The following is a 27,399-nucleotide window of genomic DNA, read 5'->3' as shown; positions in this document are numbered from 1 at the left end:
CTGTGAGCGATAGTGCCCTACTATTGGGAGTCTTATTTTTAATATTTCAAAAGCCTATCAGAAATCATGCACTATAATATGTATGTATAGGCCAAACATGACTAATAGGCCATGCTATGACTACAGAGGCCAAAATGACAGGTTACTTTTTGCTTTGAATTACAAATAGCATCAACGATTAGTAAGATTGGTAATAATCATCATTCAAATATAAATGGAAGCCTTCCCAAACCCACTCCCAAAAATGAACTGTGGTTCTTCCTTCTGCGTGCTTCTTTCAGTTCACTTTCCACATGATACTGACAGGATCTTCTTATAAGTCTGTCTCTGAAATATAAACTGTAAAGCATTTAATCAACAAAGAAAATCGTCTTCCTCCTTTCCTTGAAAGCTTCAAACTTGTTCTCACCCTCAGTACCTTTCTAATTGGCTATTTCTTCTGCTTGTATTGGTCTTTCCTTCAGAAATTCAAATAGCTTGCTTCCTCCTTTTAATAAAGTCTCAGCTCAGATAACACCTTCTCCTCCATCTCCTATCTTGATTTATTTTCATCATAGCACATTACTCCCTTACATCCTTGGTTTTGCTTATTGAGAGTTTGCCATACTGAACCTGGAGTCTCATGAGATCAGAAACATTGCCTGTCTTTTTCTCTGCTGTATTTCTAGGGACTAGGAAAGTCCTGAAACATAGTAGGGGCATAACTATTTGAAGGAATTTGTGAGTTTGTTTTTTTTTATACATTTTCATGATACTGAGATTAAAGTAAATAAGACAGGCATGATACTTGTCTCCAGGGCCTGTACTTTTTGTAGGCTTGTTTAATTGGGAGCCTAAATGAATCTAAAGTGATTTAAAACTAGTACAGATTGGATATATTATTTGCTTTCATATATTAGTTGTTTGCCTTTAGCTATTTCATTTCTATGGGAAACAGACAGTAACAATACAAGGTAGTTTACTTAGTTATTTAATCTATTTATTAGACCTAAAAGGATCTTCAAAATCATGATTCAGCTCATCACTCAGCTTCTGACTGAGGCAAGTTCTTAGAAGTAAAGTGAAATTTCCTCAAATCCCACCTAATTAATAAGCAGATAGTATTTTATTTTAAGCCAGTCTTCTGGCTCTAAGCCCAGTATTTTTTTTTTAGCTGCTAGATGATTTGAAAATAAAAAAAATAAATAAAAATAAATAAAATTAAAAATAAAATAAAATAAAAAATTAAAATAAATAAATAAAAATAATAAAGTAAAAATTTAAAAAATAAATAAAATATTAAGAAATCCTCCTTATTAGAATGATTCTTTTTGCCACACTCTTTTTCCATATGGAAGCACCATCTATTTGTATTTTCAGTAAGTTTTTATGCATAACCTGGCTTCTGATGATTTAAAAGATTTATCTTATCACAGAACTATGGTTTTCTTTGGTATGAATTTGTAATTTTAATTACATAATATGTCAGACATACAGAAAAGTGTGGAATAATAGACAAGATTTCTGTGTATCCACCACAGAATAAAAAGATGTTAATATTTTTAAAGAAAGAAAAAAAAGGCATGAGCCCTGCCCTTGTATTATTTTGCCTGTTTGTCATAGAATATTATAGTATGCTCCGCACATCGTAGCCACTTCTAATAAGAGTTAAACTTGTCAAGTGACAAGACCAAAACAATTTAGTAAGGATTTTGATGCCATTTATTCAAGGGAAAGCAATCCATGGAGGGAGGAGTACAGTGTCCGGCAAGCATGGAGCACTCCTCCCAAGGGATTTTGGGCAAGAGGGAGTTTTGTAAGGGATTAGAAGAGGCATTGGCCAAGAGGTGGAGAATTTCCTTGTAAGGCTAGCAGGTCCTATTTTCTAGGGCAAGGTAATCTAGCTAAAACTGAGTTGGAAGATTGTGATTTGCGTATGTTACATTTCCTTGACAGGTGCTTCCTGTAAGTGCAGGCTGACTTAGGTTTAGATTTGTTACATGGGCCAGGCCACATGTGGCAGCCTCCATTTTGCGGGTCCTGATACAGTAATTAACTTTATCAAACTGTTAAGAATCTGTCTTGGCAGTTATATATGTCTGATTCAAAATAAGAAAATGAATTATCTGACACGGTTTATATTCACAGATACACATTTATGAATGACATGCAATTAGTTGTAATTTGTAATTTTGCCAGGCTTATATTAAACCTACCCATCCCTTTGTATAAGAACTAGCAGAAATGACTTAACTAATAAGTAAACCTGGCCAATTGGCTCTACATCCAAACCTCAGTAACTTTAGTTTCTAATTTCTAACAAATTACACTCTCAGTTGCATTATTCCATTGAAGCATTTATTAATGAAAGTATTCTATAAGTCCTCAGATTTTGGCCTCCAGAAGTATTTAGGGTCAAGTAAATTATTTAACAACTGTCTTAGAATAAACGACAGCCTTTAAGACATATTTGTGCATGTATTCCAACACATTTATTGTGCACTGACTGTAAGACAGACTTTGTGCTGGGTCCTAAAGTGACCCAGAAAACTCAGAGTTTTGTAGGGTATACATGTCCATGTAACAAATATATGTACCTCTGTCACTGAGTGGAGAGAAAGAAATCCTAACTCTGCTTAGTTGTGGTAGTGAGGCAAGTCAGACCCTATGGAGCATAGCGGTTAGATAAAATGAGGGAGGTCATTAATAATTTGTGTAAAGGCACAATGAAATAAAAGATTTTGTCAGGTATGAGAACTGCAAGTCATCGGATAACATTGGGCCGAAAGTGGGTTAATAGTTCACATGAGGTTGAAAAATTTGGCAAGAATCTTTTTATAATAAAAAGCTTTAAAATTATTTTAAGCAAGAATATGTATATAAAGCAAGTTTTTCTGTAGAAATTTTAGATCACATACTTGAACATATTTAGGTACTGTAAATGTTCTTTAAAAAAGTGAATTTGTGAAATCAGCTTATAAAGCACTACTGAGTAACATTTAAGTATATCTTTTTCTTAAGATTTTAGTGGCAAAGCAAATTCGTTACAAATTTATTGTTACAAAGGTGTGTAAAGATTTAGAAAATTTTATAGTGATAGGAAAATCTCGATAGCTAGTGTGTAAATTTCGTTAGTAATTGGACAGATCTGCAGAAGATACCCTGTACCAAGAAATAAATGCCGTGGGCATTTTTAATAAAAATAGTTGCCAAAGTGTGCAGCTTTTTGCCGGGGAGTGGAGGAGAGGAGGCTTGCTTTAAAAAAAAAAAAAAAGTTAACGCCTTCCCCTTTCCTCGTCTTAAAAAAAAAAGGTGGGGTGGGGGGAGGACGCGGAGAGGATTAGAGACGACGCCTTTCCCCAGACCGCGGTCCCCCTCCGTTTCTCCGCCTGCGAGCAAGGCTTGCTGGGCCGGCACGGGGCGGAGCCGGCGGGTGACGCGTCCGTGTGCCGCAAGGCACTGTGGGGAGCCCAGACCGCGAGCGAGGTGGTTGGAGGCGAGGTGGGGGCGGCCGTTTGTTTTCTCGTGGTGTCGAACTCGCGCGCTCTCTTCCTTCCGCGCGGCGAGCGGCGGGGCGGAGAAACGGCGGCGACGGCGGCGGCAGCTGTAGCTTCGGACACCGTCCTGTCTCCTCTCCGGCGAACCGGTTCCTCTTCCCCCTCCCTCTCACTGTTTGTTGTGTGTTTGATGTGTTAAAGCAGGAGCGAGAACGCGAGCAGCGCCATGAGCAACACTACCGTCGTCCCCAGCACTGCGGGCCCGGGCCCCAGCGGCGGGCCGGGGGGCGGAGGCGGCGGCGGCGGAGGCGGCGGCACCGAGGTAATCCAGGTGACTAATGTCTCCCCGAGCGCTAGCTCTGAGCAGATGCGGACCCTCTTCGGTTTCCTAGGGAAGATCGACGAACTGCGCCTCTTCCCGCCTGAGTGAGTATCGTCCACCATCGCGGTTTTTGCTAACTCCTCCCCAGCCTGGGCCTAACTCACACCATTTCCTGCAGGCCCTTGTCGGTGCTTTCTGGGCTAGGCTGCTTTAGTTGAGGTTGGCTGTTGCGTTTACTTACGAAAGAAATCTGTATTGGGCATACTGATAATGCGGAGAGGCAGGGCCAGGGTTTGGGGGATTAGGAGACACACTGGCTTCTAATCTTGGGTTTGTTTTTGTTGTTGTTTTTCCTTTAAAGTGTGCTAGCGTGGTCGTTCTTTGGGCACTTAAAGGAAGACAGACTGCCCATTTTATGTATTTTGCATGTAGGTTCATCTCTTAAACAAGTGTTTGAATTCTTTGAAAAGTAACAAAAATATTCATTTCTATGTTAACTTGATATTGAACATGATAGGCTGTTCACTTACTGCTAAATATTGTTGCTCAGTGATTCTGGCCCAGTGAACATAATTCAGAGTGAATACTCTTTTTGATAGACAGTTAATTCGGTGAGCCTGAGTACTTTTTAAAATGAGAAAATGAGTTATAGCTGAAACCTCGGGTTTTCCTTTGTTCAAATAATGTACGCATTTATGATATTTCACAATTGTTCTTCAGAAGGAACTTTGTAGAATGTTATTTTTTAATTTGGGGTATATGGCTTTTTGTTTTTGTCCTACTGTCTCACGTTTCTTGTTTTTAATCACCAAAGTATTAAATGAGTGCAGTAATTGTAAAGAAGAAATAAAGAAGCTATGACAAGATTGGATAAATATTAGAGCAAAAATTTGATAGGATAAAACAGTTCACTGCTCTTTGGGAAGAGTGAAAATTCAGATTTTACTGTCAGTGGATACTCAGTACTTGCTGTAACAAGAGTTTTATGATGTCACTTTATTAAACAGGAAATTGGAATCCTTAAGGAATCTACTGTTGTGGATGTAATAAATATTAACCTTTGTACGCTTCTCCCATAATTAATGGAAGTTGATCATACTGTGCTATTTAAGTATTATTTCATCACTTTCTAGTTGGAGTATTTTCAAATGATTATTAGTTGTTTGCAAGTGTTGTGTTTCATTTGGAGGGCATATACACATGGAGGGAGTTTCAGAGTAATTTAGATGAAGTGTAGAGTTCTAGGAAAAAACGTCTTTGTAGTTATTTTGAACAGAAGTTTGCTTTTACAAAGAAAGACAAATAGCTTTCACAATAGGAAGTTACAGAAACAGTTGTTTTGCTGTTATTTTCTCACAACATACCCTTTATTAAATTGTTAGTAAAATTAATAAGTAAAATGGCAGAAAATAAAAGTGACACATCTGATTATTATTGATTACTTGATTGTAATCATGTTTCTCAAAGTATGTGAGACACTGGATTTATTTATGAAAAAATTATTTCCGGTTCCACAAATCATTAAGAATTTTTTTTATAGTTTCTGACTATAAAATGCTTTTATTTTGAAGATGTTCTTTTTATGATACTTTTATAAAAAGATGATAAGTGTGGGAAATTTACTGGTTCTTTTAACCTAATGCATGGTCCATATCTTAGAGGGAGTCATGATGCAGCAGTCTGGCTTTTTAATTTGTAGTCAAAGGAGTGCTTCTGTGTACCGCTCCAGGAGAGTTTTGTGTACCAGTAACATGATCAGGGGTGCTATGCGTGAAGAAGATTCTTTTTGGTATATTGGGAGGAATAAATATTGACACATTTTTACTCTTTGACCCTTTCATATATGCTCCCACATACAGATCATTTTTTCTTCTAAAAATGTATACGGTTACAATGCAGTGAGTGTTATATTACCTCAGTGGCCTTTCCAGTTTGAACAGTGTGAATGTGGATGCTTGCTTTGTTCATTTATTTATTTTTTTTAAGTCTCAATAGCTAATCTGACCTGCACAATTTGGAAATACTTTATTGACAGTTTCTTTAAGCTCGCTACAGTTTTCAATAGTAGTTTGCTGGGAATAATGTGTTGTGGAGTTCTGATAGTCTGAAGGGGTTCATCATTCCAAAAATATTCCAAGAATTTACTCTTATTCTTAGAATAAGATTGAATGACTCAGATTACATAAAATTCTATTGATTGTAAACAAATTTGGTGTTTAATTTTTTTTTTCTTCAAATTGGTATGTGTGTGTTTCTCACAAAAGGTATTCATATCCACCTGGAACTCTTATCCTAGATATGCCCTGCTTGCTGCTTTTGTTGCCCAGATGTCACCTAATCACACTATATAAAAATAAAACATCCTTGATCCTTGCCTTCTGTATTCAGTTTAACTGCTTTTTCTATGTAGCACCATTTACCAGCTGACAAGTTGAACTTCCTCCCTCTTCTAGCATGAGCTCCCTTGGGGTCATCAACATCACCCTAGGGGCATTTTCAAAGTACTTATATGACTGAGCCCCAATCCACACCTACTGAAACTCTGATTTCAGTTCTAAATGCCTGTTTTTTTTTGGGGGGGGGGAATTCCTAGGATCTGGGATTATGCCAAACATTTCACTGACAACCTCAAGAAGGTGTCTGGCTTTGTTTCGTTACTGACTCCATCTATTTCTTGGTTTTTTTAAGCCAGATGTTATTGGCCTATAATTTCACCCAGTGATAATAATTTGATCCCTCTTCCCAAGAAATAGTATTTTATCCCTCTCTTCAGTATAATAGCCCTACCTACAGCTATCTGAAAGCATCTGTCACTGTTCATTCTTCCTTTTTAAAAGGTTACTTTGATTCTCACTTTTCCTGAAATGCGTATTGGAAATTCAGCATTGTTTGTCTATTGTATGCTAGATGCTTTCCTATTTTATCTTGCTCATTCCTTACATACTCAGAGGAAGAAGGTATTTTACCCTGTTTTACAAATGAGTGAACTGAAATTCACATAGGTTGTTCTGTATATGCAAGCCCCTCTACCAGTGTCAGAACTAGTATCTGAACCCCAATGTTGTGATTCTTTTTTGCCACTTGATCAGAATTTCCTGGATTTAGCCAAGCAGCTTGTAAGTGGAATCATTCTACTACACCTAGTAGGTATCCTTCAAATGTATGATTTTAGTGGGATTTCAGAGTGGATAATGTAACTGGCGTGCTTATCAGGTAATGTTGAGAAGCATATGTCAGTTAAGCAGTAACTGAAGGCTACTGTAACAATGTAGTAAATTCATTACTAACTTTTCAGTGACCAAAAAGAGAGACTTTAATGCTCATATAAGTAACTTAGTATAGTTAGGTAAGGGAGGGAACATAGTTTACCTTTCAAAATTTTTGTGATAAATGCAACAATTTACTGTTTTTCCTTAGACCTGGATAAGAACACATGAGGAAAAGGGCCTGTGAGGTGGAGATGTTAACTTTGCCACACACTTGCTGTTTTGCAGGGCTTAGGAGATGCTTTGTTTATAAGCTCAAAATTCTCTGCTCAGAAATAGCTAGCTCAGTATTAAGATGGGGGTTGAAAGAACCCAAACCAGAAGTTGTACTTTAGCAGGCACGACCATCAGCTGGGGATCTTGTTAAAAAATCAAGAGCCTTCCTGTTTTTTTTTTTTAAAAAAGGATTTTCCATCTCAAACCCAGATTCAGTGGGCTTGAGATAGAAAACAGTAATCTGAATTTTATGTGTTCATCCCGGAAGATTCTGAAACAACCCTCAGGGGTCACTTTAAGAAACTGGAGACAATACCACCACTCTTAGGTAATGGACGAAAGCATCACACTTTTCCCCTGTATTGCACCTCAGTTCTTTTCAACTGCACTGCCTCTCCTATATTAATTCTTGAAGATAAGGAGTAAAGACAATCATATTTTTAGCAGTGGTACTTGCACAAAATTCTCGGGTGTGAAAGTTGATTTCTGGTATCAATTCTTTACCTTAACGTTTCTTTTATTAATTTTAACTGAGAGAGTGTGACAATATAATTGTGGGACCAAATAGAAATGGTTTTAAACAAGACCATTTAAAGTGGGGACAAATGAATTATTTGTCCTTCTGTCTTTTCCATGATATTTAAATTGTTCGTATTTTATTTTTACCTCACCAAGTACTGTTGCACAGACATGAATGGGTAGAAAAAACGTGAATCATTTAAGATCGCCAAGTAAATGGAAATACATTGGGAGCATGTAGGCATGCATTCCAAATTTTTTAAAAAGAACTGTTGGTTATGTTTATATTCTTCAAAAACCTAATATTTGATAGTCATTTTTTCTTTTAGCTAGATGACAATAGATGGTGTCAAAGAAGTGGTGGAGGTCACTTTTTAAGAAATTTTAAGTGCTTACTACTTCCCAAGGCATTGTGTTAGGTGTTAAGAACATAAAATGATAGCATTTAAAGAGCTTTTAATTTAGTGGTAAAAATGTGGATGTCAGAAAAGAAGTAGGAAGAGCTATATAGCTTTAGTACTGAAAGTAATGAATCAGCTGTTCTTTTCACTATACTGGGTGCAGCATTGTTAATTTAGACCAGTGATGCTTCACATTAAAAAAAAATTGAATCCTTTCAAAAACATTTTGCAGTAAATTTCTATAACAAGATGGCTTAAATCCATTTCAGTATATTTATGTATTGACAGCTTTGCTTTGAACCTAGATTAGGATCTGTGCTTAATATGGAAGATGCCTTTAAGGAAATTTCCACTAGATGTTCTTAACAGGTTAGAGTTCTCAGGTTATATAGCTTCATGTTTGTCTTCAAATTATAAGAAGTTTTTATTTTCATGTTGTGTCTAAATCATAAGAAAATGTTTCTTTTCAACAACAAATATTTTTAACTGAAATAGTGTGACCGGATCTGATGTAATTAAATTTTTATGTACACATGAAACTCTCATTTACTTAGAAAAGTTAACAGTTACCCCATTCTAATAATTCAGAAATATTACAGGATTTCTCTTTTCATTATTGAGTCTTAAGATATGATTGGCGTGTTAAATAAAGCAGTGGTTCTTTACCCTGGGTGCATATTAAAATTGTCAGGTAGAATTAAAATAAAGAAGGCAGCACTCAGTACTTCATTCATCAGAGATCTGGATTCAATTGTAGCCTCTCTCCCTACCCCCCCATGCCCACCCCCCCACTACTGCTTTAGGGTATTGATTTTCAAATAGCTTTTGGTTTGGTGTTAGAGAACAGCCCCTGCCTTTATTTATTTAATCTTTGCCTTTCACGGAGAGTTTAGTGGCAGAAATTTAACCATCTTATATTTTAAACAAAAACAACTGCTTCCCTTCTTATCTTACTTAGAGCTACCATTGCTTGCACCACAGCAACTTGTTTTTGTTTTACATAAGAACGCAAATGCCAAGGGAAATGACTCTTTGCTTATTGAAATTTTGTCTAATTTTGGGGCGGGGGGAGGGTATTCCCATGTGCGCTTAAGTTTTTTTTTTTCTCTGTAAAGGTGCTCTAGTGAGAGAGCCTTAACTATTTATAATGGCTGGGAGTTCTGATATGCTGTAGGTGGAAGGATAGGGCATTTAGTACGTCAAGAAAACTCATTGATTGTCAAATAGATGTACTTTACCACAATATTCTTTTGTCCCTAAAATGTAAGAGTTTTATTTTTAACTCTGAAAAGTTAGTTTTCTGAGCTGAAACTAATTACTTGTTGTCTGTATTTTAAAATGGCTGGTATTGGTATTATGAAATAAATATTGACATTTTTGTGATCTGTTCAAACTCTGAGACTTCAGTTTCAAACTGTTTTTAGTTTGATGCATTGCAGATTTAAATAGTGATTGTTTTTGTCTAGGAGCAGTTTGCTACTGTCAGTTCTGTGAGTGACACTTTATTGAAAATGTCACATTTTTTAACTGGTTAACTGATATATGTGCAGTTATGTATTTTTATCTGCCTCTTTTGCTTTTGGAATGCAGGTGTTGTTTTTGAATCATTCATTTGTGTTTTAGCTGATATTTTTCTCTTCTTTTGTGTTATCTGTTTATTAGTGATTCACCTTTGCCAGTCTCATCCCGAGTCTGCTTTGTTAAGTTCCATGATCCGGACTCAGCAGTTGTGGCACAGCATCTGACAAACACTGTATTCGTTGACAGAGCTTTGATAGTCGTACCGTATGCAGAAGGTTTGTGCTTTGTTTAACTGTCTATGTGGGCATCCTATGATGACCGTCTACCTCAGCGTAGTTTTAGAGTGAGCATTAGTAGCATGTTAAAAACCTAAGCTATTAACATTTTGAAACCCTTGTTATACTGCGGTCCATATTTTTACTTGAAGGCTTTCTTTTTAACTTAAAAATTCAAAATCAGATCTGCTTTTATAAGATATTTAACCTTTTGCATTATTTTGAAACATTGTTAGTTCATTAAAACCATATCCCTAATTGTAATTCCTTAAGATACATCTACTTAGTTAATTTAATGTTGTTTTATGAAAAAGTCCTAAAGGTTAACAGTTCACTACATGCACATTTACACAGAAACCTTCAAATAAATGCATGATGTTGTTTCTGTTTTGAATAAACGTGACCAGGTTGGTTTTATTCCTTAGTGATTCTTCTCACTGATAACTATAAAAACTATATGCCACATTGAATTTCAGTATACCAAGGGTCGCAATGATTTTGGTTTTTATGAAAGTTCAAGATTCCTATAGCTTAGGTGCCAGATGGGCACTGGGTATTTTGTTTTTATGCCAGATTTTCTTGTTCATTCTTGCTATATTTTCTAGATATCTCTAAATAATAAATTCTTCTCTCTGTTATTTGTGTGTGTGATTTTTGTAGTGGAGAAGGCAAATGCAAAACTCTTCCAGATGACTGAAAAACTGGGTCCTCTGCAGCTACAGGGGATTCTAGACATTAACTAAAGGCCAGCAAGCACTCAAGTCCCCCAAGTGTTTTCCTGGTGTAACCATTTGTTAACTACATTTTCTCTCTTTTTACATTTTAGGCTGTTAAAGTAATTTGGCAGAAAAATAATGAGCAGGGTTTTTGGATCTAAAAAAGCCACTGTGACAAGACAGCACTATCTTAATTCCATTTTGTAAAATTTTCTAAGGCATATTTTATGATTAGTTTGTTCCCAGTGTACTGCAACTTTATTTGCTTTTTGGTAACTATAAATTTTAGTCAAAGAAATCACTGAAATATGTTAAAAGTACTGGATTTTATTAACATATATTCTGACCAGGATATAAATGCTTTCCCCTTTCCTTAGTGAACTGGTCAGTGGAAGCAGCATCTTGATATTGTTAACTTTAGATGCTATCTTAGATCTTTGAATACTGATGTGAACATTTACACCATTCCTTGTAAAAGTTGTGAAATGTCTAGTCCTTAAAACTTAGAAAGATTGCCTTTGCGGTTTTCTAAAGAAATTAAATTGCATTCATAGATGGGTTAAGGCATGCTATATAATAACAGTGAATCAATCTCCATAATATTAAAGTGTATGAGCCCAATTTTAAGGTTTTAAAATATATATATGCTGATAAACTTATGAGTTAGTGTGTTTGATTAAGCATTTTCTTTTATATCAGTGTGCCTGTTGTAGGATAAGACTTATCACCAAGAGAAAATTTACAGAATTCAAACTTAGGATAAGTAAAATGTAGAACATAGCTTTTGGAACAAGGGTCAAATCATGTGAGTAATTTGCAAAACATTGGTTAGCCTTTTAATTTAAATAATTCTTATTGGCTAAGTATTATTTCATAGTTCCCAAGCCCTGAACATAATACAGTATATCATATAACGCTCTCATTAATATTTTTAGACCATAGTAATTTTTCTGGATCTGTTTGAAAGTGAAATATTTAGGGAGTACACATATAGAACTACAGAAATAATTGAGTTCTGGAATCTATTAGTATGTTACTGTAATTATTGGTATGGTATGCTGTATTAATGTTACCTCCACTAAATAACTGATGTACTCAATCCCTTTGTCACCATTCACCCTGGTTTTAGCTCTTACACTTTGGTGTTGGTTTTTGGTCAGTGTTTTAGAACAATAGACACAAAGTCTACGGTAAGGAATAGTCTTAACTGGTAAAACTGAGATAGCTGAATTTGGAAGGAACTCTTAATAGTAATGGATTTGGGGATTATTTAGGTTCCTTGGTTAATGTTTGTTTCTTTTGTCTGTTTCTTTTTCTTTCGTTTCTACACATTCATGCAGTATTTCATGGTTCTATCAAAGCAGCAGTAAAAAAAATACTCTTGACGCATGAAAATTAACTGGTGAGGGGCCTCATTGCTATTTTTAAATTGTAGTTTTATTTTTAAATAGTCTTTTTTTAATCAGAGGATCAGATGCATGACTTTTTTTTTAATGGATGCAGATCTTCTATCAGGTATCTCACAATAAATTCAAGAGGATTTTAGTTTGCCAGAAATGTTGCAAATGCACTAATTTTAGTAAGGTGTTGCTACTTAATATCCTCTTGAGACATAATTTTGCATGCAAAATTACCCATAATCTTTGTAGGTTTGTTAATAATGATGCATTAATGCCCTATATCTAAATGATCTTCTCCCCCTTCCCCCCCTCCATAACTCTTGGTATCTAAATTGATGACAGCTCTGACACAAGCAAGATAACAGTGCTGTGTAGTATACATTTGTTTATATTATCGGCACTTCTCAGTTTAGGTGGAAGGAACCATTACCTTTATTTAACAGTGGTTTTTCTTTTTTGTTGTTGTGTTTTACAGTTCTTTTCCCTGGTTCAGCCTGAACTATATACCAGGCCCTGCTGAAAATACCACCCAACAGTTTTCTTCTGCAGCTTATCCAGTTTCTCTTAAGTGCCCTGTACATATTGTATGTTTTATGATGAGATGCAGTTTCTTAATATGTATTACAGAAATACTACTGGTATTTGCAAATATGTAGTTTAATTGTATTATTGAACTCTCATTTTGGGGGCTTGGGCACATTAACAGATTAATCCATTTGTATAGGGCTTTTGCTGTTGGATAGAATTTAAATTGTCTACATAAATATTTGTCTTAGGACCCTTAGATTTTATCTGAATACACAGATAAGGCTTTAAAAACAGACATACATGTTGTTTTTGGCTTTAGGAGTTTGGCTAAGTTAGCTTTTGAACTGACACTATGTAGCAGCATTTTTTGGTATGGTTAGCATGGCACATGCTGGAACATAAAGCATTTTACTATACAGGTAAGGAATGTGCCATGTTGTTTTACTTATTCTCTCTCTCTCTCTCTCTCTCACTCACTCCCACACACACATCCTGTGTGTATTCAGAGACCTTCAGAAACATTCATATTCATTTTCATGAGTCAGCAAAAGCCCTACACTTGATTCCAACAGAATATTTCCTTTACATACTTCTCTTAATTTTTACAAAATTTGTATGGTAGGTGTAAAAGAAAATCATAGTAACTGTACCATATTATTAACCCCTAAATCAAACTTTTTTTGTCTTGTGTATCTTGATTTTTCTGTGTGCTTTATAGTGAAGCAGCCGACACGAGTCGTTGTTCATAAAACAGCTTTTGAAAGTTGAGAGCACACCCCTGGAGAACCGACTGTGCTTGCTTACGTTTGGTTCATGACTTAAAAATCGAGTACAGGTGATGAAATCTTGGCAGTGTTAACAAAAAAGTAGTGTGTATTGTGCTATTTTTTTTTACTCTAGAAACTTAACCATTTGTAGAGAAAAAGGAAACAAATTTTCACACATTGAAGTTTCATTCTGACATAAAATTAATGATAAATAATCATAGAAATCAAGCTTTATATTTTAGCGAACATAAGTACTTTCAACAAATTCAGGTGGTGTATCAGGGAGACATTTTCTGGGTGTTTTTGTGTGTTTTCTGTCTTGCAAAAGAGTGTGTTCTAATGCATGGATGTTTCTCTGCAGGAGTTATTCCTGATGAGACTAAGGCTTTGTCTCTGTTGGCACCAGCTAATGCAGTGGCAGGTCTTCTGCCTGGTGGTGGACTCCTGCCTACTCCTAACCCACTTACCCAGGTATTAGTTCTATTGAATTCTTAAAGAATGGAAAGGAACATGGAATTATGGATAAAGCTAAATATATTTGTGCTTTTTGAGTGCCGTCGTGATTCTGGTTCACAGACTGTTCTCACATGGTCAGAGCATTGTAAAAGGCTGTATTGTAATCATAAATATTAAAGTGGTAGTTTGCATTTTAAGAATATACTGGAAATCATAAATATCTTTTATCACTTTTGTCACTGGCTCTTAAAATAGCCCATAAATCAGGAGGCGTAAGATTTCTGTTGCGCATGTTTAAAGTAGTATGTTTATTTGAACTAAAAAAGAAAAAGTGAAGTTCAGACTTTTTTTTTCCTTTCTCCATGCCTTTTTATCTTTTGCTCTTGGCTTTAAATTAAGCAGGTGGCTTAAAATAAAAATGAATTCAAACATCTGGGTAATTTGTAGATACCTTTAATGTATAAAATTGTGTGATAACTAAACCATTTTTATAGTGGTACAGTTGATCCTTGAACAACATGAGTTTGAACTGCTTGGTCCATTTATATGAGGTTATTTTCAACTAATACATATTATAGTGCTACAGGACCCAAGATTGGCTGAATCCAGGTATGTGGACCAGCAGATACGGGGGGCTGATTGTAAAGTTACAGGTGTGTTTTCGACTACATGAGGAGTCAGCACCCCTAACCCCATGTTTTTCAAAGATCAGCTGTATTAACACTATTTTTAATTCAGTAAACAGTTACATTACAGAAAGTTTGGTACCTTAATTTTACTAAATAATAATGAAACTAAGAGAACTTTCAGCACAGTGCTTGTAGAGGTCAAACTACTTCCAAGGTTACAAGATTTTGCATGATTTATGTGCATTAAATTGACTTAGCAGAATTATGTCAAGCAGGAGACAAAGCCATACTGTAATTCAAAGAAGAAAAGTTTAGTATAAGGAATTGCTAATAGTAACAGGAGATTTACTAAGGGAACTCTAATTTAGAGTAAAGGCATTATAGGTATAGGAAGCAAACACTACTTCTAGGGCTGAGGAAGAAAATATAAACACATTTAGATAAGGGGCCATCTCTTCCCCTTTGAGGCTAAGATTCAGACCTCCTTCAAAAGGGTAGATCTAGTAGAAAAGTTCTCTGGGGTACCACAAAACTTTGCTAGGAAGCTGCCTGAGAGGATGGCATTGAAACTCACTGAGGTGAAGGCCACTAGCTGTCCCACGTGGCACTGCAGTAACAATCAAAAAGGAGACATAGGAACTAGAAAGAATCCCTTCCAGGCAGTGTCCTTCCAGCTCCCCCTAAAGATAAAGCTTAACGTCACGCCAGCTATCAAAGGAGAAGTGCTTATAAGGATGCTGCCTTTAATATTACACAATAGGGCAACAAACAGTTTATTTGGAACTAAGAAACAGTAAATATTTATAAATGGCACAAGAATTATGAAAATCTTTGCATATTTTCCTAAATTCCAATTTTAGGGATACATAATGCTGTGATGAGTGAAAAACGAGGCTATCATTATTATAGCAGGGGTAGGCAAACTACAACTTTTGGGCCAGACCCCCATTTTTTGTTAATTTTTATTGGAACACAATTATGGCCATTTGTTTATGTCTTGTCTGTGACTGTTTTTGATCTAGAATGGCATAGTTAAGTAGTTGCACCAGAGCCCACAGAGCCTACAAACATAAGCTAGTTATTATCTGGCTCTTTAGAGGAAAAAAAGTTGACACACTCCCCCAACCCCACATATAAGAAACAGAAACAAAATTTTAAATAAATAAAATTTGAAATTTCACAGATTGGCGCTGTTCCATTGGCTGCTTTGGGAGCTCCTACTCTTGATCCTGCCCTTGCTGCACTTGGGCTTCCTGGAGCAAACTTGAACTCTCAGGTATGACTTAATACCCTTCAACTCTGAGCTCATTTTTGTAATTAAAGAACTTACTTCATTAAATGTTAGTTTGCATTTCAAGAGCAGGAGATGACTGTTATATTGTAGTAATTTTTTTCTTATGTAAACTTGTTAGTGAGAGATTTAAAAGACTGCTGCATTATTAGCCCCATGTGCATCAAAGAATTTCTCACTTTATAAAGTTCAAAGTAGAGACTAGTTTCACAGGAAGCCAATACTGTGTTAGTATGTTACAAAGTTAGAATAAAAGCCATGAAAGTATAGGAATGTATGTTCATAATTTTTCTTGTCATTTACTCAGTTGGAAATTTTTGTTTTCCCTCATTGCAATTTGCTAAACTTTTTTCTGAAGTCCTTACTTTATGGAAATCTTTTGATTATTATACTGACTACATTAAGTTTTTTTTTACATGTTTCATTAAAATGTCACTTTCCCTCAGGAAGTCTTAAAATAAGCAGGAAGTGATTATTCTGTAAAATCTGGACTGTTCAGCTCCATAATCTTCTAACTTGATAAAGCAGCTCTGGATATCCAGTACTATAGTCACTAATGTCACCTGTTTCTTTGTATATTTTTAATGCTACAACTAGAAAACTTCATATGGCATTGGGCTGGCATTGTATTTCTATTGGTCATTGTTGTGCTTGGGATATGTTAGTTTCTATAGGTTTGCCAGATTGTAGTAGGACATTTCAACATACCAGAAAAATTAAAATAGTAATCATTTATTGTTCTGTGTGTTCTCATTGTTATATTTTTGTTTTTCCAGTCTCTTGCTGCAGATCAGTTGCTGAAACTTATGAGTACTGTTGATCCCAAGTAAGGATTTTTTTTCTTTTGTTCCCATGGGTGATACAGATATAGTTTGTGAATGTCTAGAGAACAGTTATTTTTTGATAGCTGAAAGAAAGTTATCTCAAGGCGTGTAGTACATAATCCTGTTTTCTAGAAACAAGGGGAAAAATCCAGAGGTTAGCCCATCTGTAAAGAGTTTTGTTTTGGTGTAATTATTGGTCTTTGAAAATCAAAAGTAGCTTAAACCAGGATGACAAGAGTTCAGTGTTGTCTTTAGTTGATGCATTTAAAAACTTATATTGACTACCTACTATAAGCTTGTGCCTTCATAGCATTTATACTCAGAAAAGGAGACATTATTTAACTGTAGTAAAGCATGTGCATCCATCTAGAGGAAGTACAGAGGTGCTATGGGAACTCACTACAAGGAGAACTTAGTTCAATTATCAGAGAGGCTAAGTCCTAGGGGATGAATAAGAGGAAGACAGAAGTGAGGGAAACACTAGCTCAGGGTAGAGGAGTAATATACGTCACGTAATAATAGTCAGTGTCTTTTAGGTGCTTTGAAAAGTTTTCTTCATGCTTAACTTATATTTCCTACTTGATATATCACAAATTCATGAGATGTTTTCATTTGTAATTTCTTAGTATATTAAATCTGAGCTTAATGCTTCTTTTTAAGTTGGTGAAAGCTACTGTCAGTAAGTGGGAGAGCATGTGGGGGAGGCAGGACAGGATCATTTGATTATAGTAGTTAGTGGCATTTTTTCTTAAAAATTATCAGGTGAAATCTAAGCATGTAGCTACCACCCAGCTTAAAATAAAATGTCACTAATACAGTTTAAAAAAAAAAAAAACTCTCTGTGTACTCATTCTTGTTTACATTTCCCACTCTACCCACAAATAACTACCATCCTCAACTTGGTCTCTACAGTATTTTCTCACTTTTATAAACCCTTAGGGTGTCTCTTTATTTAGCCTTTCCAGTTAGGAATTTGATAAGTGACTTTGGTATGCCATTGGTTTCTGCCTCGTTTTCTCCCCATCTGCCAACTTAAAATTCTCTCCCCCAACAAAATTATAATGATGTAGAAAGTTTTTAAATCATGTGAAGGAAGGTTCTGTTAATCAAAAGTCTTTAGCATGAGCATATTCCTATGTACTAACATTTCTTAAAATGTGTATGGAAAGTTCATGGATGTTCAGCGAAATTAAACAGATTTTTTTCTCATTCCACATATCTTTGAGTCTTATAAAATGTGGGTGCCATTGTAAATATTCAAAAACTTACTATACTTTATTATTGTGGAATTCCCCCTACTTTTTTTCAAGGAGTATCTTACTAAAATGATGATGGGAGTATGTATTTATTTGAAATGCGGTTACACATTTTTAAGTATTTCAGATGCAATTCTTGATTCTGTTTCAGGTTGAATCATGTAGCTGCAGGTCTTGTTTCACCAAGTCTGAAATCGGATACCTCTAGTAAAGAAATAGAGGAAGCCATGAAGAGAGTACGAGAAGCACAGTCGCTAATTTCTGCTGCTATAGAACCAGGTGAAATAGGTTTATACAATTATGTTTGGAATTTTGTTGAATAATGCTTTAGTCATTTAAAAAAAAAAAAAATTCTGTATTTTGTTAAAAGATCATTTAGTGCAGTGATTCTCATTTGAAAGTGGGTGGGTGGTACAGGTAAGTGTTGACCCCCAGGCATATTTGGAAATATTTGGAGATGCTTAGTTGTCATGCTGGTACCAACTGCACCCAGTGGGTAGAGGGCCAGGGATGTGCTAATAAACATCCTACCCTGTAGAAGACAGGTACCTCCTACTCCCTAAACAAAAAATTATTCATTCTGAAACATTAGTGCCTAGGATTACCTAAAGCTTTGTGTGATATTTTGGTTGTTTTCAATTTATGGGGTGTGTTTTATTGTTTTGGTTGTTTTTGTTTTGTTTTCCATTGTTTTTAATCATTTATGTTTGCCTAAGTTGGGGTAAGCAAGTTGATTCTGGTCTTTTATTTGACCGAGAAAACCTACTAAAGATGCTTCTATTTATGCCTTTTGTTTAAAGAAAAGCAAATATATTATTCTTTGCAGATTGTCTTTTCAAGGTGAAATGAATGGTTGTCCCATTCTCTGCCGATATGTATTTGGATCTTTGGTCCTGAATTTTTTTTTCCCATTAAAAACAATGTTTTATTCCTTTTTTACTCTATTTCTAAATAAATGGAAGGGTTTTTATTAAATATAGTGTTAGACAAATAATTGTAAAGTATAATGGATAAATTAATACCAAATGCTTTATGTGTATTATCTCATTTAATCAACAGATTGTTAAGTAATTAGCCCAAGGTCACATGGAAAGCAGTAGCAACTTTACACTTGTATGGCTCCAAAGCCAGAACACCATTTCTCTTTTCATTTAAAGCTCATAACTGAAATGACTAAAACCGGTTTCTTTAGGGTTTTTTTTTTTTACACCAAGGTTTTTGTTTATTAATAATGACATTCACAATAAATTGAATCCTGTTAATGAAATGATCTAAATGTAAAAGATGAACTCAGTTTCACTTTGATAGTCCATATATGAAGAATGCAGTGGCTGTATTTCCTTTTTGTTAGGTCCTAAGTTAAAGGAATCATATGTTATTTTAACACTAGGAGATGGTGACAGATCGTTCTAGCTCTGCTCCCTACACTTAACATGGATGAAAATGAGTAAGGAAGAAGGACAAAAAGAGAGCTAGCTTACTAAAATCCAGTTCTGTCCCAGAAGTATAGTGAAAAGAATGAATAGAATGAGATACTATTTAGGAAAGGAACGTAGAACTAAGTAATGAATGAAAGAAGGAATATTTTGCTGGACGAAGAATTTTAAATGTTTATATTTTTATTATAAATTTATTTGTTAAACATTTTGCACTTAAGTCTTGGTTGGGGAGATGTTATTAATACATATAAAGATTAGAGTTTTTTTTGATCTGGGTGAATTGTAGCTATATTTGGGGAAGTAGAACCTAGGAATGGGAAAAGGGGCTCATGATTTAGAAACCTCTAAAGAGTGTGAAAGGTAATTCTTTTCCTTTTTTATTTATTTATTATTTTTAATATGTTGGGTCTGTTACTGCTTGCGGGCTTTCTCTAGTTGCGGCGAGTGGGGACTACTCTTCGTTGCCATGTTTGGGTTTTTTGTTGCAGAGCACAGGTTCTAGGTGCGTGGGCTTCAGTAGTTGTGGCACACGGGCTTAGTTTCTCCGTGGCATATGGGATCTTCCCAGACCAGGGCTCGAACCCGTGTGCCCTGCACTGACAGGCGGATTCCTAACCACTGTGCAACCAGGGAAGTCCGGTAATTATTTTCAGAGATTGTTTTGTGGATGACACTTCACAGCCTCCTAAGTCTGGCAAATGAAATAGTCAAAGGAACTTTTAGCTACCTGAATTTAAGGATTATGTATTAAAGCTGAAAATTAAGATAAAAATTCTAAGAATAACTCCTGAATGGGAATAATCTTGCTTGATGATTTCTAAATCCAGATTCCTTTTCTTATAAATCCAGATAAGAAAGAAGAAAAACGAAGGCACTCGAGGTCAAGATCCCGTTCTAGGAGGAGGAGGACTCCCTCATCTTCTAGGCACAGGTTATTAGGTTGTTTGCTTTTTGATAGTAAATTGTACCTTAGACAGAGATAATTTATGTATGTCACATCTACTGTTAAGCTAATTAGCTCCTGGTTAAAATGGTTTTGGTAAGTACTGCTATTAGCAGAGTATGTGAATAAGAGTTCACACAAACATAAATGGAGAAAAGATATGGATGATGGATACTTTAAAACCCCAAAAAATCCAGGGATAGCAGGGAGCCACTGGGATTCGAGCACTGAAATGAACTAGTACTATGGAAAGAATGCTGAACTTGAAACTTTTGACTTGAATTCTAGTTCTGACTTTTCATTAACCTTTGAGACCTTCTACATGGAAGATCATCATGCAGCCTACAGATTACCCATCTAAAGCTTGAATATTTGCAGATGACAGCTTGTTGAGATTGTTCTTTGTACTACTGGATAAACCACATGATTGTACCTATTATTCTTTATCCTACCTAGAGTAAGACTAGGCATTTTAAAAGAACAAGTGTATTCTTTTTTTCATGTGACATCCTTTTATAAGTTTGTAAGGGTTTCTCTAGTGGCTCTCAGACCTGCTGGTATTAGGACCTCTGTACTGAGAACTCCAGCAAGCTTTTTTTTATGTGGATTATAGCTGTCAGTGTTGGCCATGGTAAAATTTGAAACCATCATTTGAAATAACAGTAGTAAACCCATTTTTATTAACTTAGCTTTGAAACAAAACTTTTCCAGAAAAATTAAAAGAATGGCTTTGTTTTACATCTTTGCAAATCTCTTTAATGTTTAGCTTAATAGCAGACATGTACAGGATTTTGCATTCAGAATAACGTATTGCAGTATATTTTGGTTAAAATATGTAGAAAATCTAACTTTACAGAAATATACAGTGAGAAAAGGGAAAAGTTATTTTATAGTCATTTCAGGTAGTTGGGAGTAGTATTCTTTGATATAATGCCAAAACTGAACATGAGTGCTTTCTTAAAAGATAGTTGTAACATAGAATCTGAAACCATAACAATGGACTTTTTTTTTTTTTAATATTGATGCACTAACTTTTTTTTCTTTTTTGAGATACATGCTTAATTTTTTTTTTTCAATAAACTGCATATATTTAGAGTGTACAATTTGGTATCCCAAACTCCCAATTCATCCCCCCACCCCCCCAAATCCTCCCCGCTTTCCCCACTTGGTGTCCGTATGTTTGTTCTCTACATCTGTCTCTATTTCTGCCTTGCAAACCGGTTGATTTGTACCATTTTTCTATAGTCCACATATATGTGTTAATATACAATATTTGTTTTTCTCTTTCTGACTCACTTCACTCTGTATGACAGTCTCTAGGTCCATCCATGTCTCTACAAATGTCCCAGTTTCACTGCTTTTCACAGCTGAGTAATATTCCATTGTATGTATGTACCACATCTTCTTTATCCATTCATCTGTTGATGGACATTTAAGTTGCTTCCATGTCCTGGCTATTGTAAATAGTGCTGCAGTGAACATTGGAGTGCATGTGTCTTTTTGAAATAGGGTGTTCTCTGGGTATATGCTCATTAGTGGAATTGCTTGGTCATATGGTAGTTCTATTTTTAGTTTTGCGAGGAACCTCCATACTGTTTTCCACAGTGGCTGTATCAACTTACATTCCCACCAGCAATGCAGGAGCGTTCCCTTTTCTCCACACCCTCTCCAGCATTTACTGTTTGTTGATTTTCTGATGATGCCCATTCTTACTGGTGTGAGGTGAGACCTCATTGTAGTTTTGATTTACATTTCTCTAATAATTAGTGATGTTGAGCAGCATTTCATGTGCCTTTTGGCCATCCATATGTCTTCTTTGGAGAAATGCCTGTTTAGTTCTTCTGCCCATTTTTTGATTGGGTTGTTTGTTTTTTTGATATTGAGCTGGATGAACTGTTTATATATTTTGGAGATTAATCCTTTGTTGATTCGTTTGCAAATATTTTTTCCCAATCTGAGGGTTTTCGTCTTGCTTATAGTTTCCTTTGCTGTGCAGAAGCTTTGAAGTTTCATTAGGTCCCACTTATTGATTTTTATTTCCATTATTCTAGGCAGTGGATCAAAAAAGATCTTGCTGTGATTTACATCGAAGAGTGTTCTTCCTATGTTTTCCTCTAGGAGTTTTATAGTGTCTGGCGTTACATTTAGGTCTTTTATCCATTTTGAGTTTGTTTTTGTGTATGGTGTTAGGAAGTGTTCTACTTTAATTCTTTTACATGTTGCTGTCCCATTTTCCCAGCACCACTTATTGAAGAGGCTGTCTTTTTTCCATTGTATATTCGTGCCTCCTTTGTCAAAGATAAGGTGCCCATATGTGTTTGGGCTTACTTCTGAGTTCTCTATTCTATTCCATTGATCTTCCTTTCTATTTTTGTGCCAGTACCATACTGTCTTGATCACTATGGCCTTGTAGTATAGTTTGACATCAGGAAGCCTGATTCCACCAACTCCATTTTTCCTTCTCAAGATTGCTTTGGCTATTCGGGGTCTTTTGCGTTTCCATACAAATCGTAAGATTTCTTTTTCTAGTTCTGTGAAAAATGCCATTGGTAATTTGATCGGGATTGCATCGAATCTGTAAATTGCTTTGGGTAGTACAGACATTTTCATGATGTTGATTCTTCCAATCCAGGAACATGGTATGTCCCTCCATCTGTTTGTGTCGTCTTTGATTTCTTTCATTAGTGTCTTATAGTTTTCTGAGTACAGGTCTTTTACCTCCTTGGTTAGGTTTATTCCTAGGTATTTTATTCTTTTTGTTGCAATGGGATTGTTTCCTTCATTTCTCTTTCTAATCTTTCATTGTTGGTGTATAGAGATGCAAGAGATTTCTTTGTGTTAATTTTGTATCCTGCAACTTTACCAAATTCATTCATTAACTCGAGTAGTTTTCTGGTGGCATCTTTAGGATTTTCTATGTATAGTATCCTGTCATCTGCGAGCAGTGACAGTTTGACTACTTCTTTTCCAATTTGGATTCCTTTTAATTCTTTTTCTTCTCTGATTGCTGTGGTAAGGACTTCCAAAACTATGTTGAATAGGAGTGGGAGAGAGTGGACACCCTTGTCTTGTTCCTGATCTTAGAGGGAATGCTTTCAGTTTTTCACCATTGAGAATAATGTTTGCTGTGGGTTTGTCATATATGGCCTTTATTGTGTTGAGGTAGGTTCCCTCTGTGCCCACCTTCTGGAGAGTTTTTATCATAAATGGGTGTTGAATTTTGTCAGAAGCTTTTTATGCATCTATTGAGATGATCATGTGGTTTTTATCCTTCAGTTTGTTCATATGGTGTATCACATTGATTGATTTGCTTATACTGAAGAATCCTTGCATTCCAGGGATAAATCCCACTTGATCATGGTGTATGATCCTTTTAATGTGTTGTTGGATTCTGTTGGCTAGTATTTTGTTGAGGATTTTTGCATCTAAATTCATCAGTGATATTGGTCTGTAGTTTTCTTTTTTTGTAGTATATTTGTCTGGTTTTGGTATCAGGGTGATGGTGGCTTCATAAAATGAGTTTGGGAGTGTTCCTTCCTCTGCAATGTTTTGGAAGAGTTTGAGAAGGATGGGTGTTAGCTCTTCTCGAAATGTTTGATAAAATTCACCTGGTCCTGGACTTTTGTTTGTTAGGAGATTTTTAATCACAGTTTCAATTTCATTACTTGTGATTGGCCTGTTCATATTTCTGTGTCTTCTTGATTCAGTCTTGGAAGATTATACCTTTCTAAGCATCTGTCCATTTCACCCAGGTTGTCCATGTTATTGGCATATAGTTGCTTGTAGTAGCCTCTTATGGTACTTTTTATTTATGTGGTGTCCATTGTAACTTATGTTTCATTTCTGATTTTATTGATTTGAGTCCTCTCCTTCTTTTTCTTGATGAGTCTTGCTAAAGGTTTATTGATTTTATTTATCTTCTCAAAGAACCAGCTTTTAGTTTTATTGGTTTTTGCTGTTGATTTCTTTGTCTCTATTTCATTTATTTCTGCTCTGATCTTTATGATTTCTCTCCATCTACTAACTTGGGGTTTTGTTTGCTCTTCTTTCTCTAGTTTCTTTAGGTGTAAGGTTAGATTGTTTATTTGGGATTTTTCTTGTTTCTTGAGGTAGGATTGTATCACAATAAAATTCCCTCTTAGAACTGCCTTTGCTGCATCCCATAGGTTTTGGATCGTTGTGTTTTCATTGTCATTTGTCTCTAGGTATTTTTTGATTTCCTCTTTGATTTCTTCAGTGATCTGTTGGTTATTTAGTAGCGTATTGTTTAGCCTCCATGTGTTTGTGTTTTTTACAGTTTTTTTCTTGTAATTGATTTCTAATCTGATAGCATTGTGGTCAGAAAAGATGCTTGACACAATTTCAGTTTTCTTGAATTTACCAAGGCTTGATTTATGACTCAAAATGTGATCTATCCTGAAGAATGTCCCATGTGCACTTGAGAAGAATGTGTAATCTGCTGTTTTTGGATGTAATGTCCTATAGGTATCTATTAAATCAAGCAGATTTATCATGTCATTTAAAGCTTGGGTTTCCTTATTAATTTTCTGTGTGGATGATCTGTCCATTGGTGTCAGTGGGGTGTTAAAGTCCCCCACTATGATTGTGTTACTGTCGATTTCCTCTTTCATAGTTGTTAGTATTTGCCTTATGTATTGAGGTGCTCCTATATTGGGTGCATATATATTTATAATTGTTATCACTTCTTCTTGGATTGATCCCTCGATCTTTATGTAGTGTCCTTCCTTGTCTCTTGTAACATTTTTTATTTTAAAGTCTATTTTATCTGATATGAATATTGCTACTCCAGCTTTCTTTTGATTTCCATGTGCATGGAATATCTTTTTCCATCCCCTCACTTTCTGTCTGTATGTGTTCCTAGGTCTGAAGTGGGTCTCTTGCAGACAGCATATATATGGGTCTTGTTTTTGTATCCATTCAGGCAGTCTGTGTCTTTTGGTTGGTGCATTTAGTCCACTTACATTCAAGGTAGTTATCGATATGTATGTTCCTATTACCATTTTCTTAATTGTTTTGTTTTTGTTTCTGTAGGTCATTTTCTTCTCTTATGTGTCCCACCTAGAGAAGTTCCTTTAGCATTTGTTGTAGGGCTGGTTTGGTGGTGCTAAATCCTCTTAGCTGTTGCTGGTCTGCAAAGCTTTTGATTTCTCTGTCGAATCTGAATGAGATCCTTGCTGGGGAGAGTATTCTTGGTTGTAGGTTTTTTGCTTTCATCACTTTGAATATATCATGCCACTCTCTTCTGGCTTGCAGAGTTTCTGCTAAGAAATCAGCTGTTACCCTTGGGGAGTTCCCTTGTATGTTATTTGTCATTTTTCCCTTGTTGCTTTTAATAACTTTTCCCTGTCTTTAATTTTTATCAATATGACTACTATATGTCTTGGCGTGTTTCTCCTTGGGTTTATCCTGCCTGGGACTCTCTGTGCTTCCTGGACTTGGGGAGCTATTTCCTTTCCCATGTTAGGGAAGTTTTCAGCTATATTCTCTTCCAGTATTTTCTTGGGTCCTTTCTCTATCTCTTCTTCTGAGACCCCTATAATGCAAATGTTGGTGCGTTTAACATTGTCCCAGAGGGCTCTTAGGCTGTCTTCAGTTCTTTTCATTCATTTATCTTTATTCTTTTCTGCATCAGTGATTATCACCATTCTGGCTTCCAGGTCACTTATTCGCCCTTCTGCCTCAGTTAATCTGCTATTGGTTCCTTCTAGTGTATTTTTCATTTCAGTAATTGTATTGCATATCTCTGTTTGCTTGTTCTTTAGTTCTTCTAGGTCTTTGGTAAACTTTTCTTGAAACTTTTTGATCTTTGCATCCAGTCTTTTTTCAAAGTCCTGGATCATCTTCATCATGATTATTCTGAATTCTTTTTCTAGAAGAGTGCCTATCTCCTCTTCATTTTGTTGTTTTTCTGGGGTTTTATCTTGTCCCTTCATCTGGTACAAAGTCTTTTGCCTTTTCATTTTCTCTCTCTTTCTGTGGCTGTGATTTTCAGTTCCACAAGATGAAGTACTGCTGATACTGCTTGATTCTGCTGCCTGCCCTCTTGTGGAGGAAGCTGTCTAGGAGGCTCCTGGGTACTTCCTGATGGGAGGGACTGATGGTAGGTTGGGCTGGGTGGGCGGAGCTCAGTAAAACTTTAATCCGATTTGGTGGGCAGAGCTCAGTAACACTTTAATCTGCTTGTCTGCCAATGGGTGGGGCTGTGTTCCCACCCTGGTGGCTGTTTGGCCTGAGGCGACCCAGCACTGGAACTTACAGGCTCTTTGGTGGAGCTAGTGTTGGACTCTGGGAGGGCTCACGCCAATGAGCACTTCTCAGAACTGCTGCCGCCAGTGCCCCTGTCTCCTTGGTGAGCCACAGCTGCCCCCCACCTCTGCAGGCAACCCTCCAACACCAGCAGGTAAGTCTGGTTCAGTCTCCTGTGGGGTCACTGCTCCTTCCCCCTGGGTCCTGGTTAGCACACTTTTTTGTGTGCCCTCCAAGAGTGGAGTTTCCGTTTCCCCCAGTCCTGTGGAGGTCCTGCAATCAAGTCCCGCTGGCTTTCAAAGTCTGATTCTCTGGGGATTCCTCCTCCCGTTGCTGGACGCCCGGGTTAGGAAGCCTGACGTGGGGCTCAGAACCCTCAGGACTTGTGTGGTATAACTGTTCTCCAGCTTGTGAGTCACCCACCCCGCATTTATGAGATTTGATTTTAATGCAGTTGCGCCCGTCCTACCATCTCATTGCGGCTTCTCCTTTTTCTCTGGATGTGGGGTGGGGTTTTTTGCCGAGTTCCAGTGTCTTTCTGTTCAGCAGTTAATTGTAATTCTGGTGCTCTTGCAAGTGGGAGTGAACGCACTTCCTCCTACTCTGCCATCTTGATTCTTCCCCCAACAATGGACCTTTTATATTCTGCTTTAAAGTCTATTGATTTTTCTTATACCTTGAATGGGTCTTTTTCCATGGCATACTTTTGTAGAGTTATGCATTGGTTCTTTAGGAAATAATTGATTATTGTATTATGCAAGTTTTTGAATGTTGACATATTTTGTTACACAAGATCAAAAAAATGGCATGGTAATATCACCACAAATCTCATCAATAAACCCTTTTAAAGTGTTAGGAAGCTGTCAAGTTCACAATGGTGAATTCAT

The 27,399-nt window shown here is 36.2% G+C and overlaps 1 protein-coding gene across 6 annotated transcripts in view; it reads left to right on the top strand.

Annotated features, from left to right (window-relative positions):
* The window catches only part of SRSF11 (serine and arginine rich splicing factor 11), a 47,975-nt gene that overhangs the window by 7,440 nt on the left and 13,136 nt on the right, over positions 1 to 27,399 (top strand). For 2 of the 6 annotated variants that reach the window (XM_057716471.1, XM_057716449.1), the window contains exons 2-8: positions 3,681 to 3,902; positions 9,863 to 9,996; positions 13,769 to 13,878; positions 15,676 to 15,768; positions 16,560 to 16,609; positions 18,015 to 18,142; positions 20,152 to 20,233. In XM_057716471.1, coding sequence (XP_057572454.1) covers positions 3,703 to 3,902; positions 9,863 to 9,996; positions 13,769 to 13,878; positions 15,676 to 15,768; positions 16,560 to 16,609; positions 18,015 to 18,142; positions 20,152 to 20,233 — 797 coding nt within the window. In that variant the 5' untranslated portion in view covers positions 3,681 to 3,702. Of the gene's footprint in view, positions 1 to 3,510; positions 3,903 to 9,862; positions 9,997 to 10,026; positions 13,476 to 13,768; positions 13,879 to 15,675; positions 15,769 to 16,559; positions 16,610 to 18,014; positions 18,143 to 20,151; positions 20,234 to 27,399 lie in introns of those variants that run through there. The other 4 variants (XM_057716456.1, XM_057716464.1, XM_057716479.1 and 1 more) reach the window with 4 other exon arrangements.

Source organism: Hippopotamus amphibius, chromosome 1 (assembly GCF_030028045.1).
Source record: "Hippopotamus amphibius kiboko isolate mHipAmp2 chromosome 1, mHipAmp2.hap2, whole genome shotgun sequence".
NCBI lineage: Eukaryota > Metazoa > Chordata > Mammalia > Artiodactyla > Hippopotamidae > Hippopotamus > Hippopotamus amphibius.
This window is presented reverse-complemented; position numbering and strand designations above follow the sequence as displayed.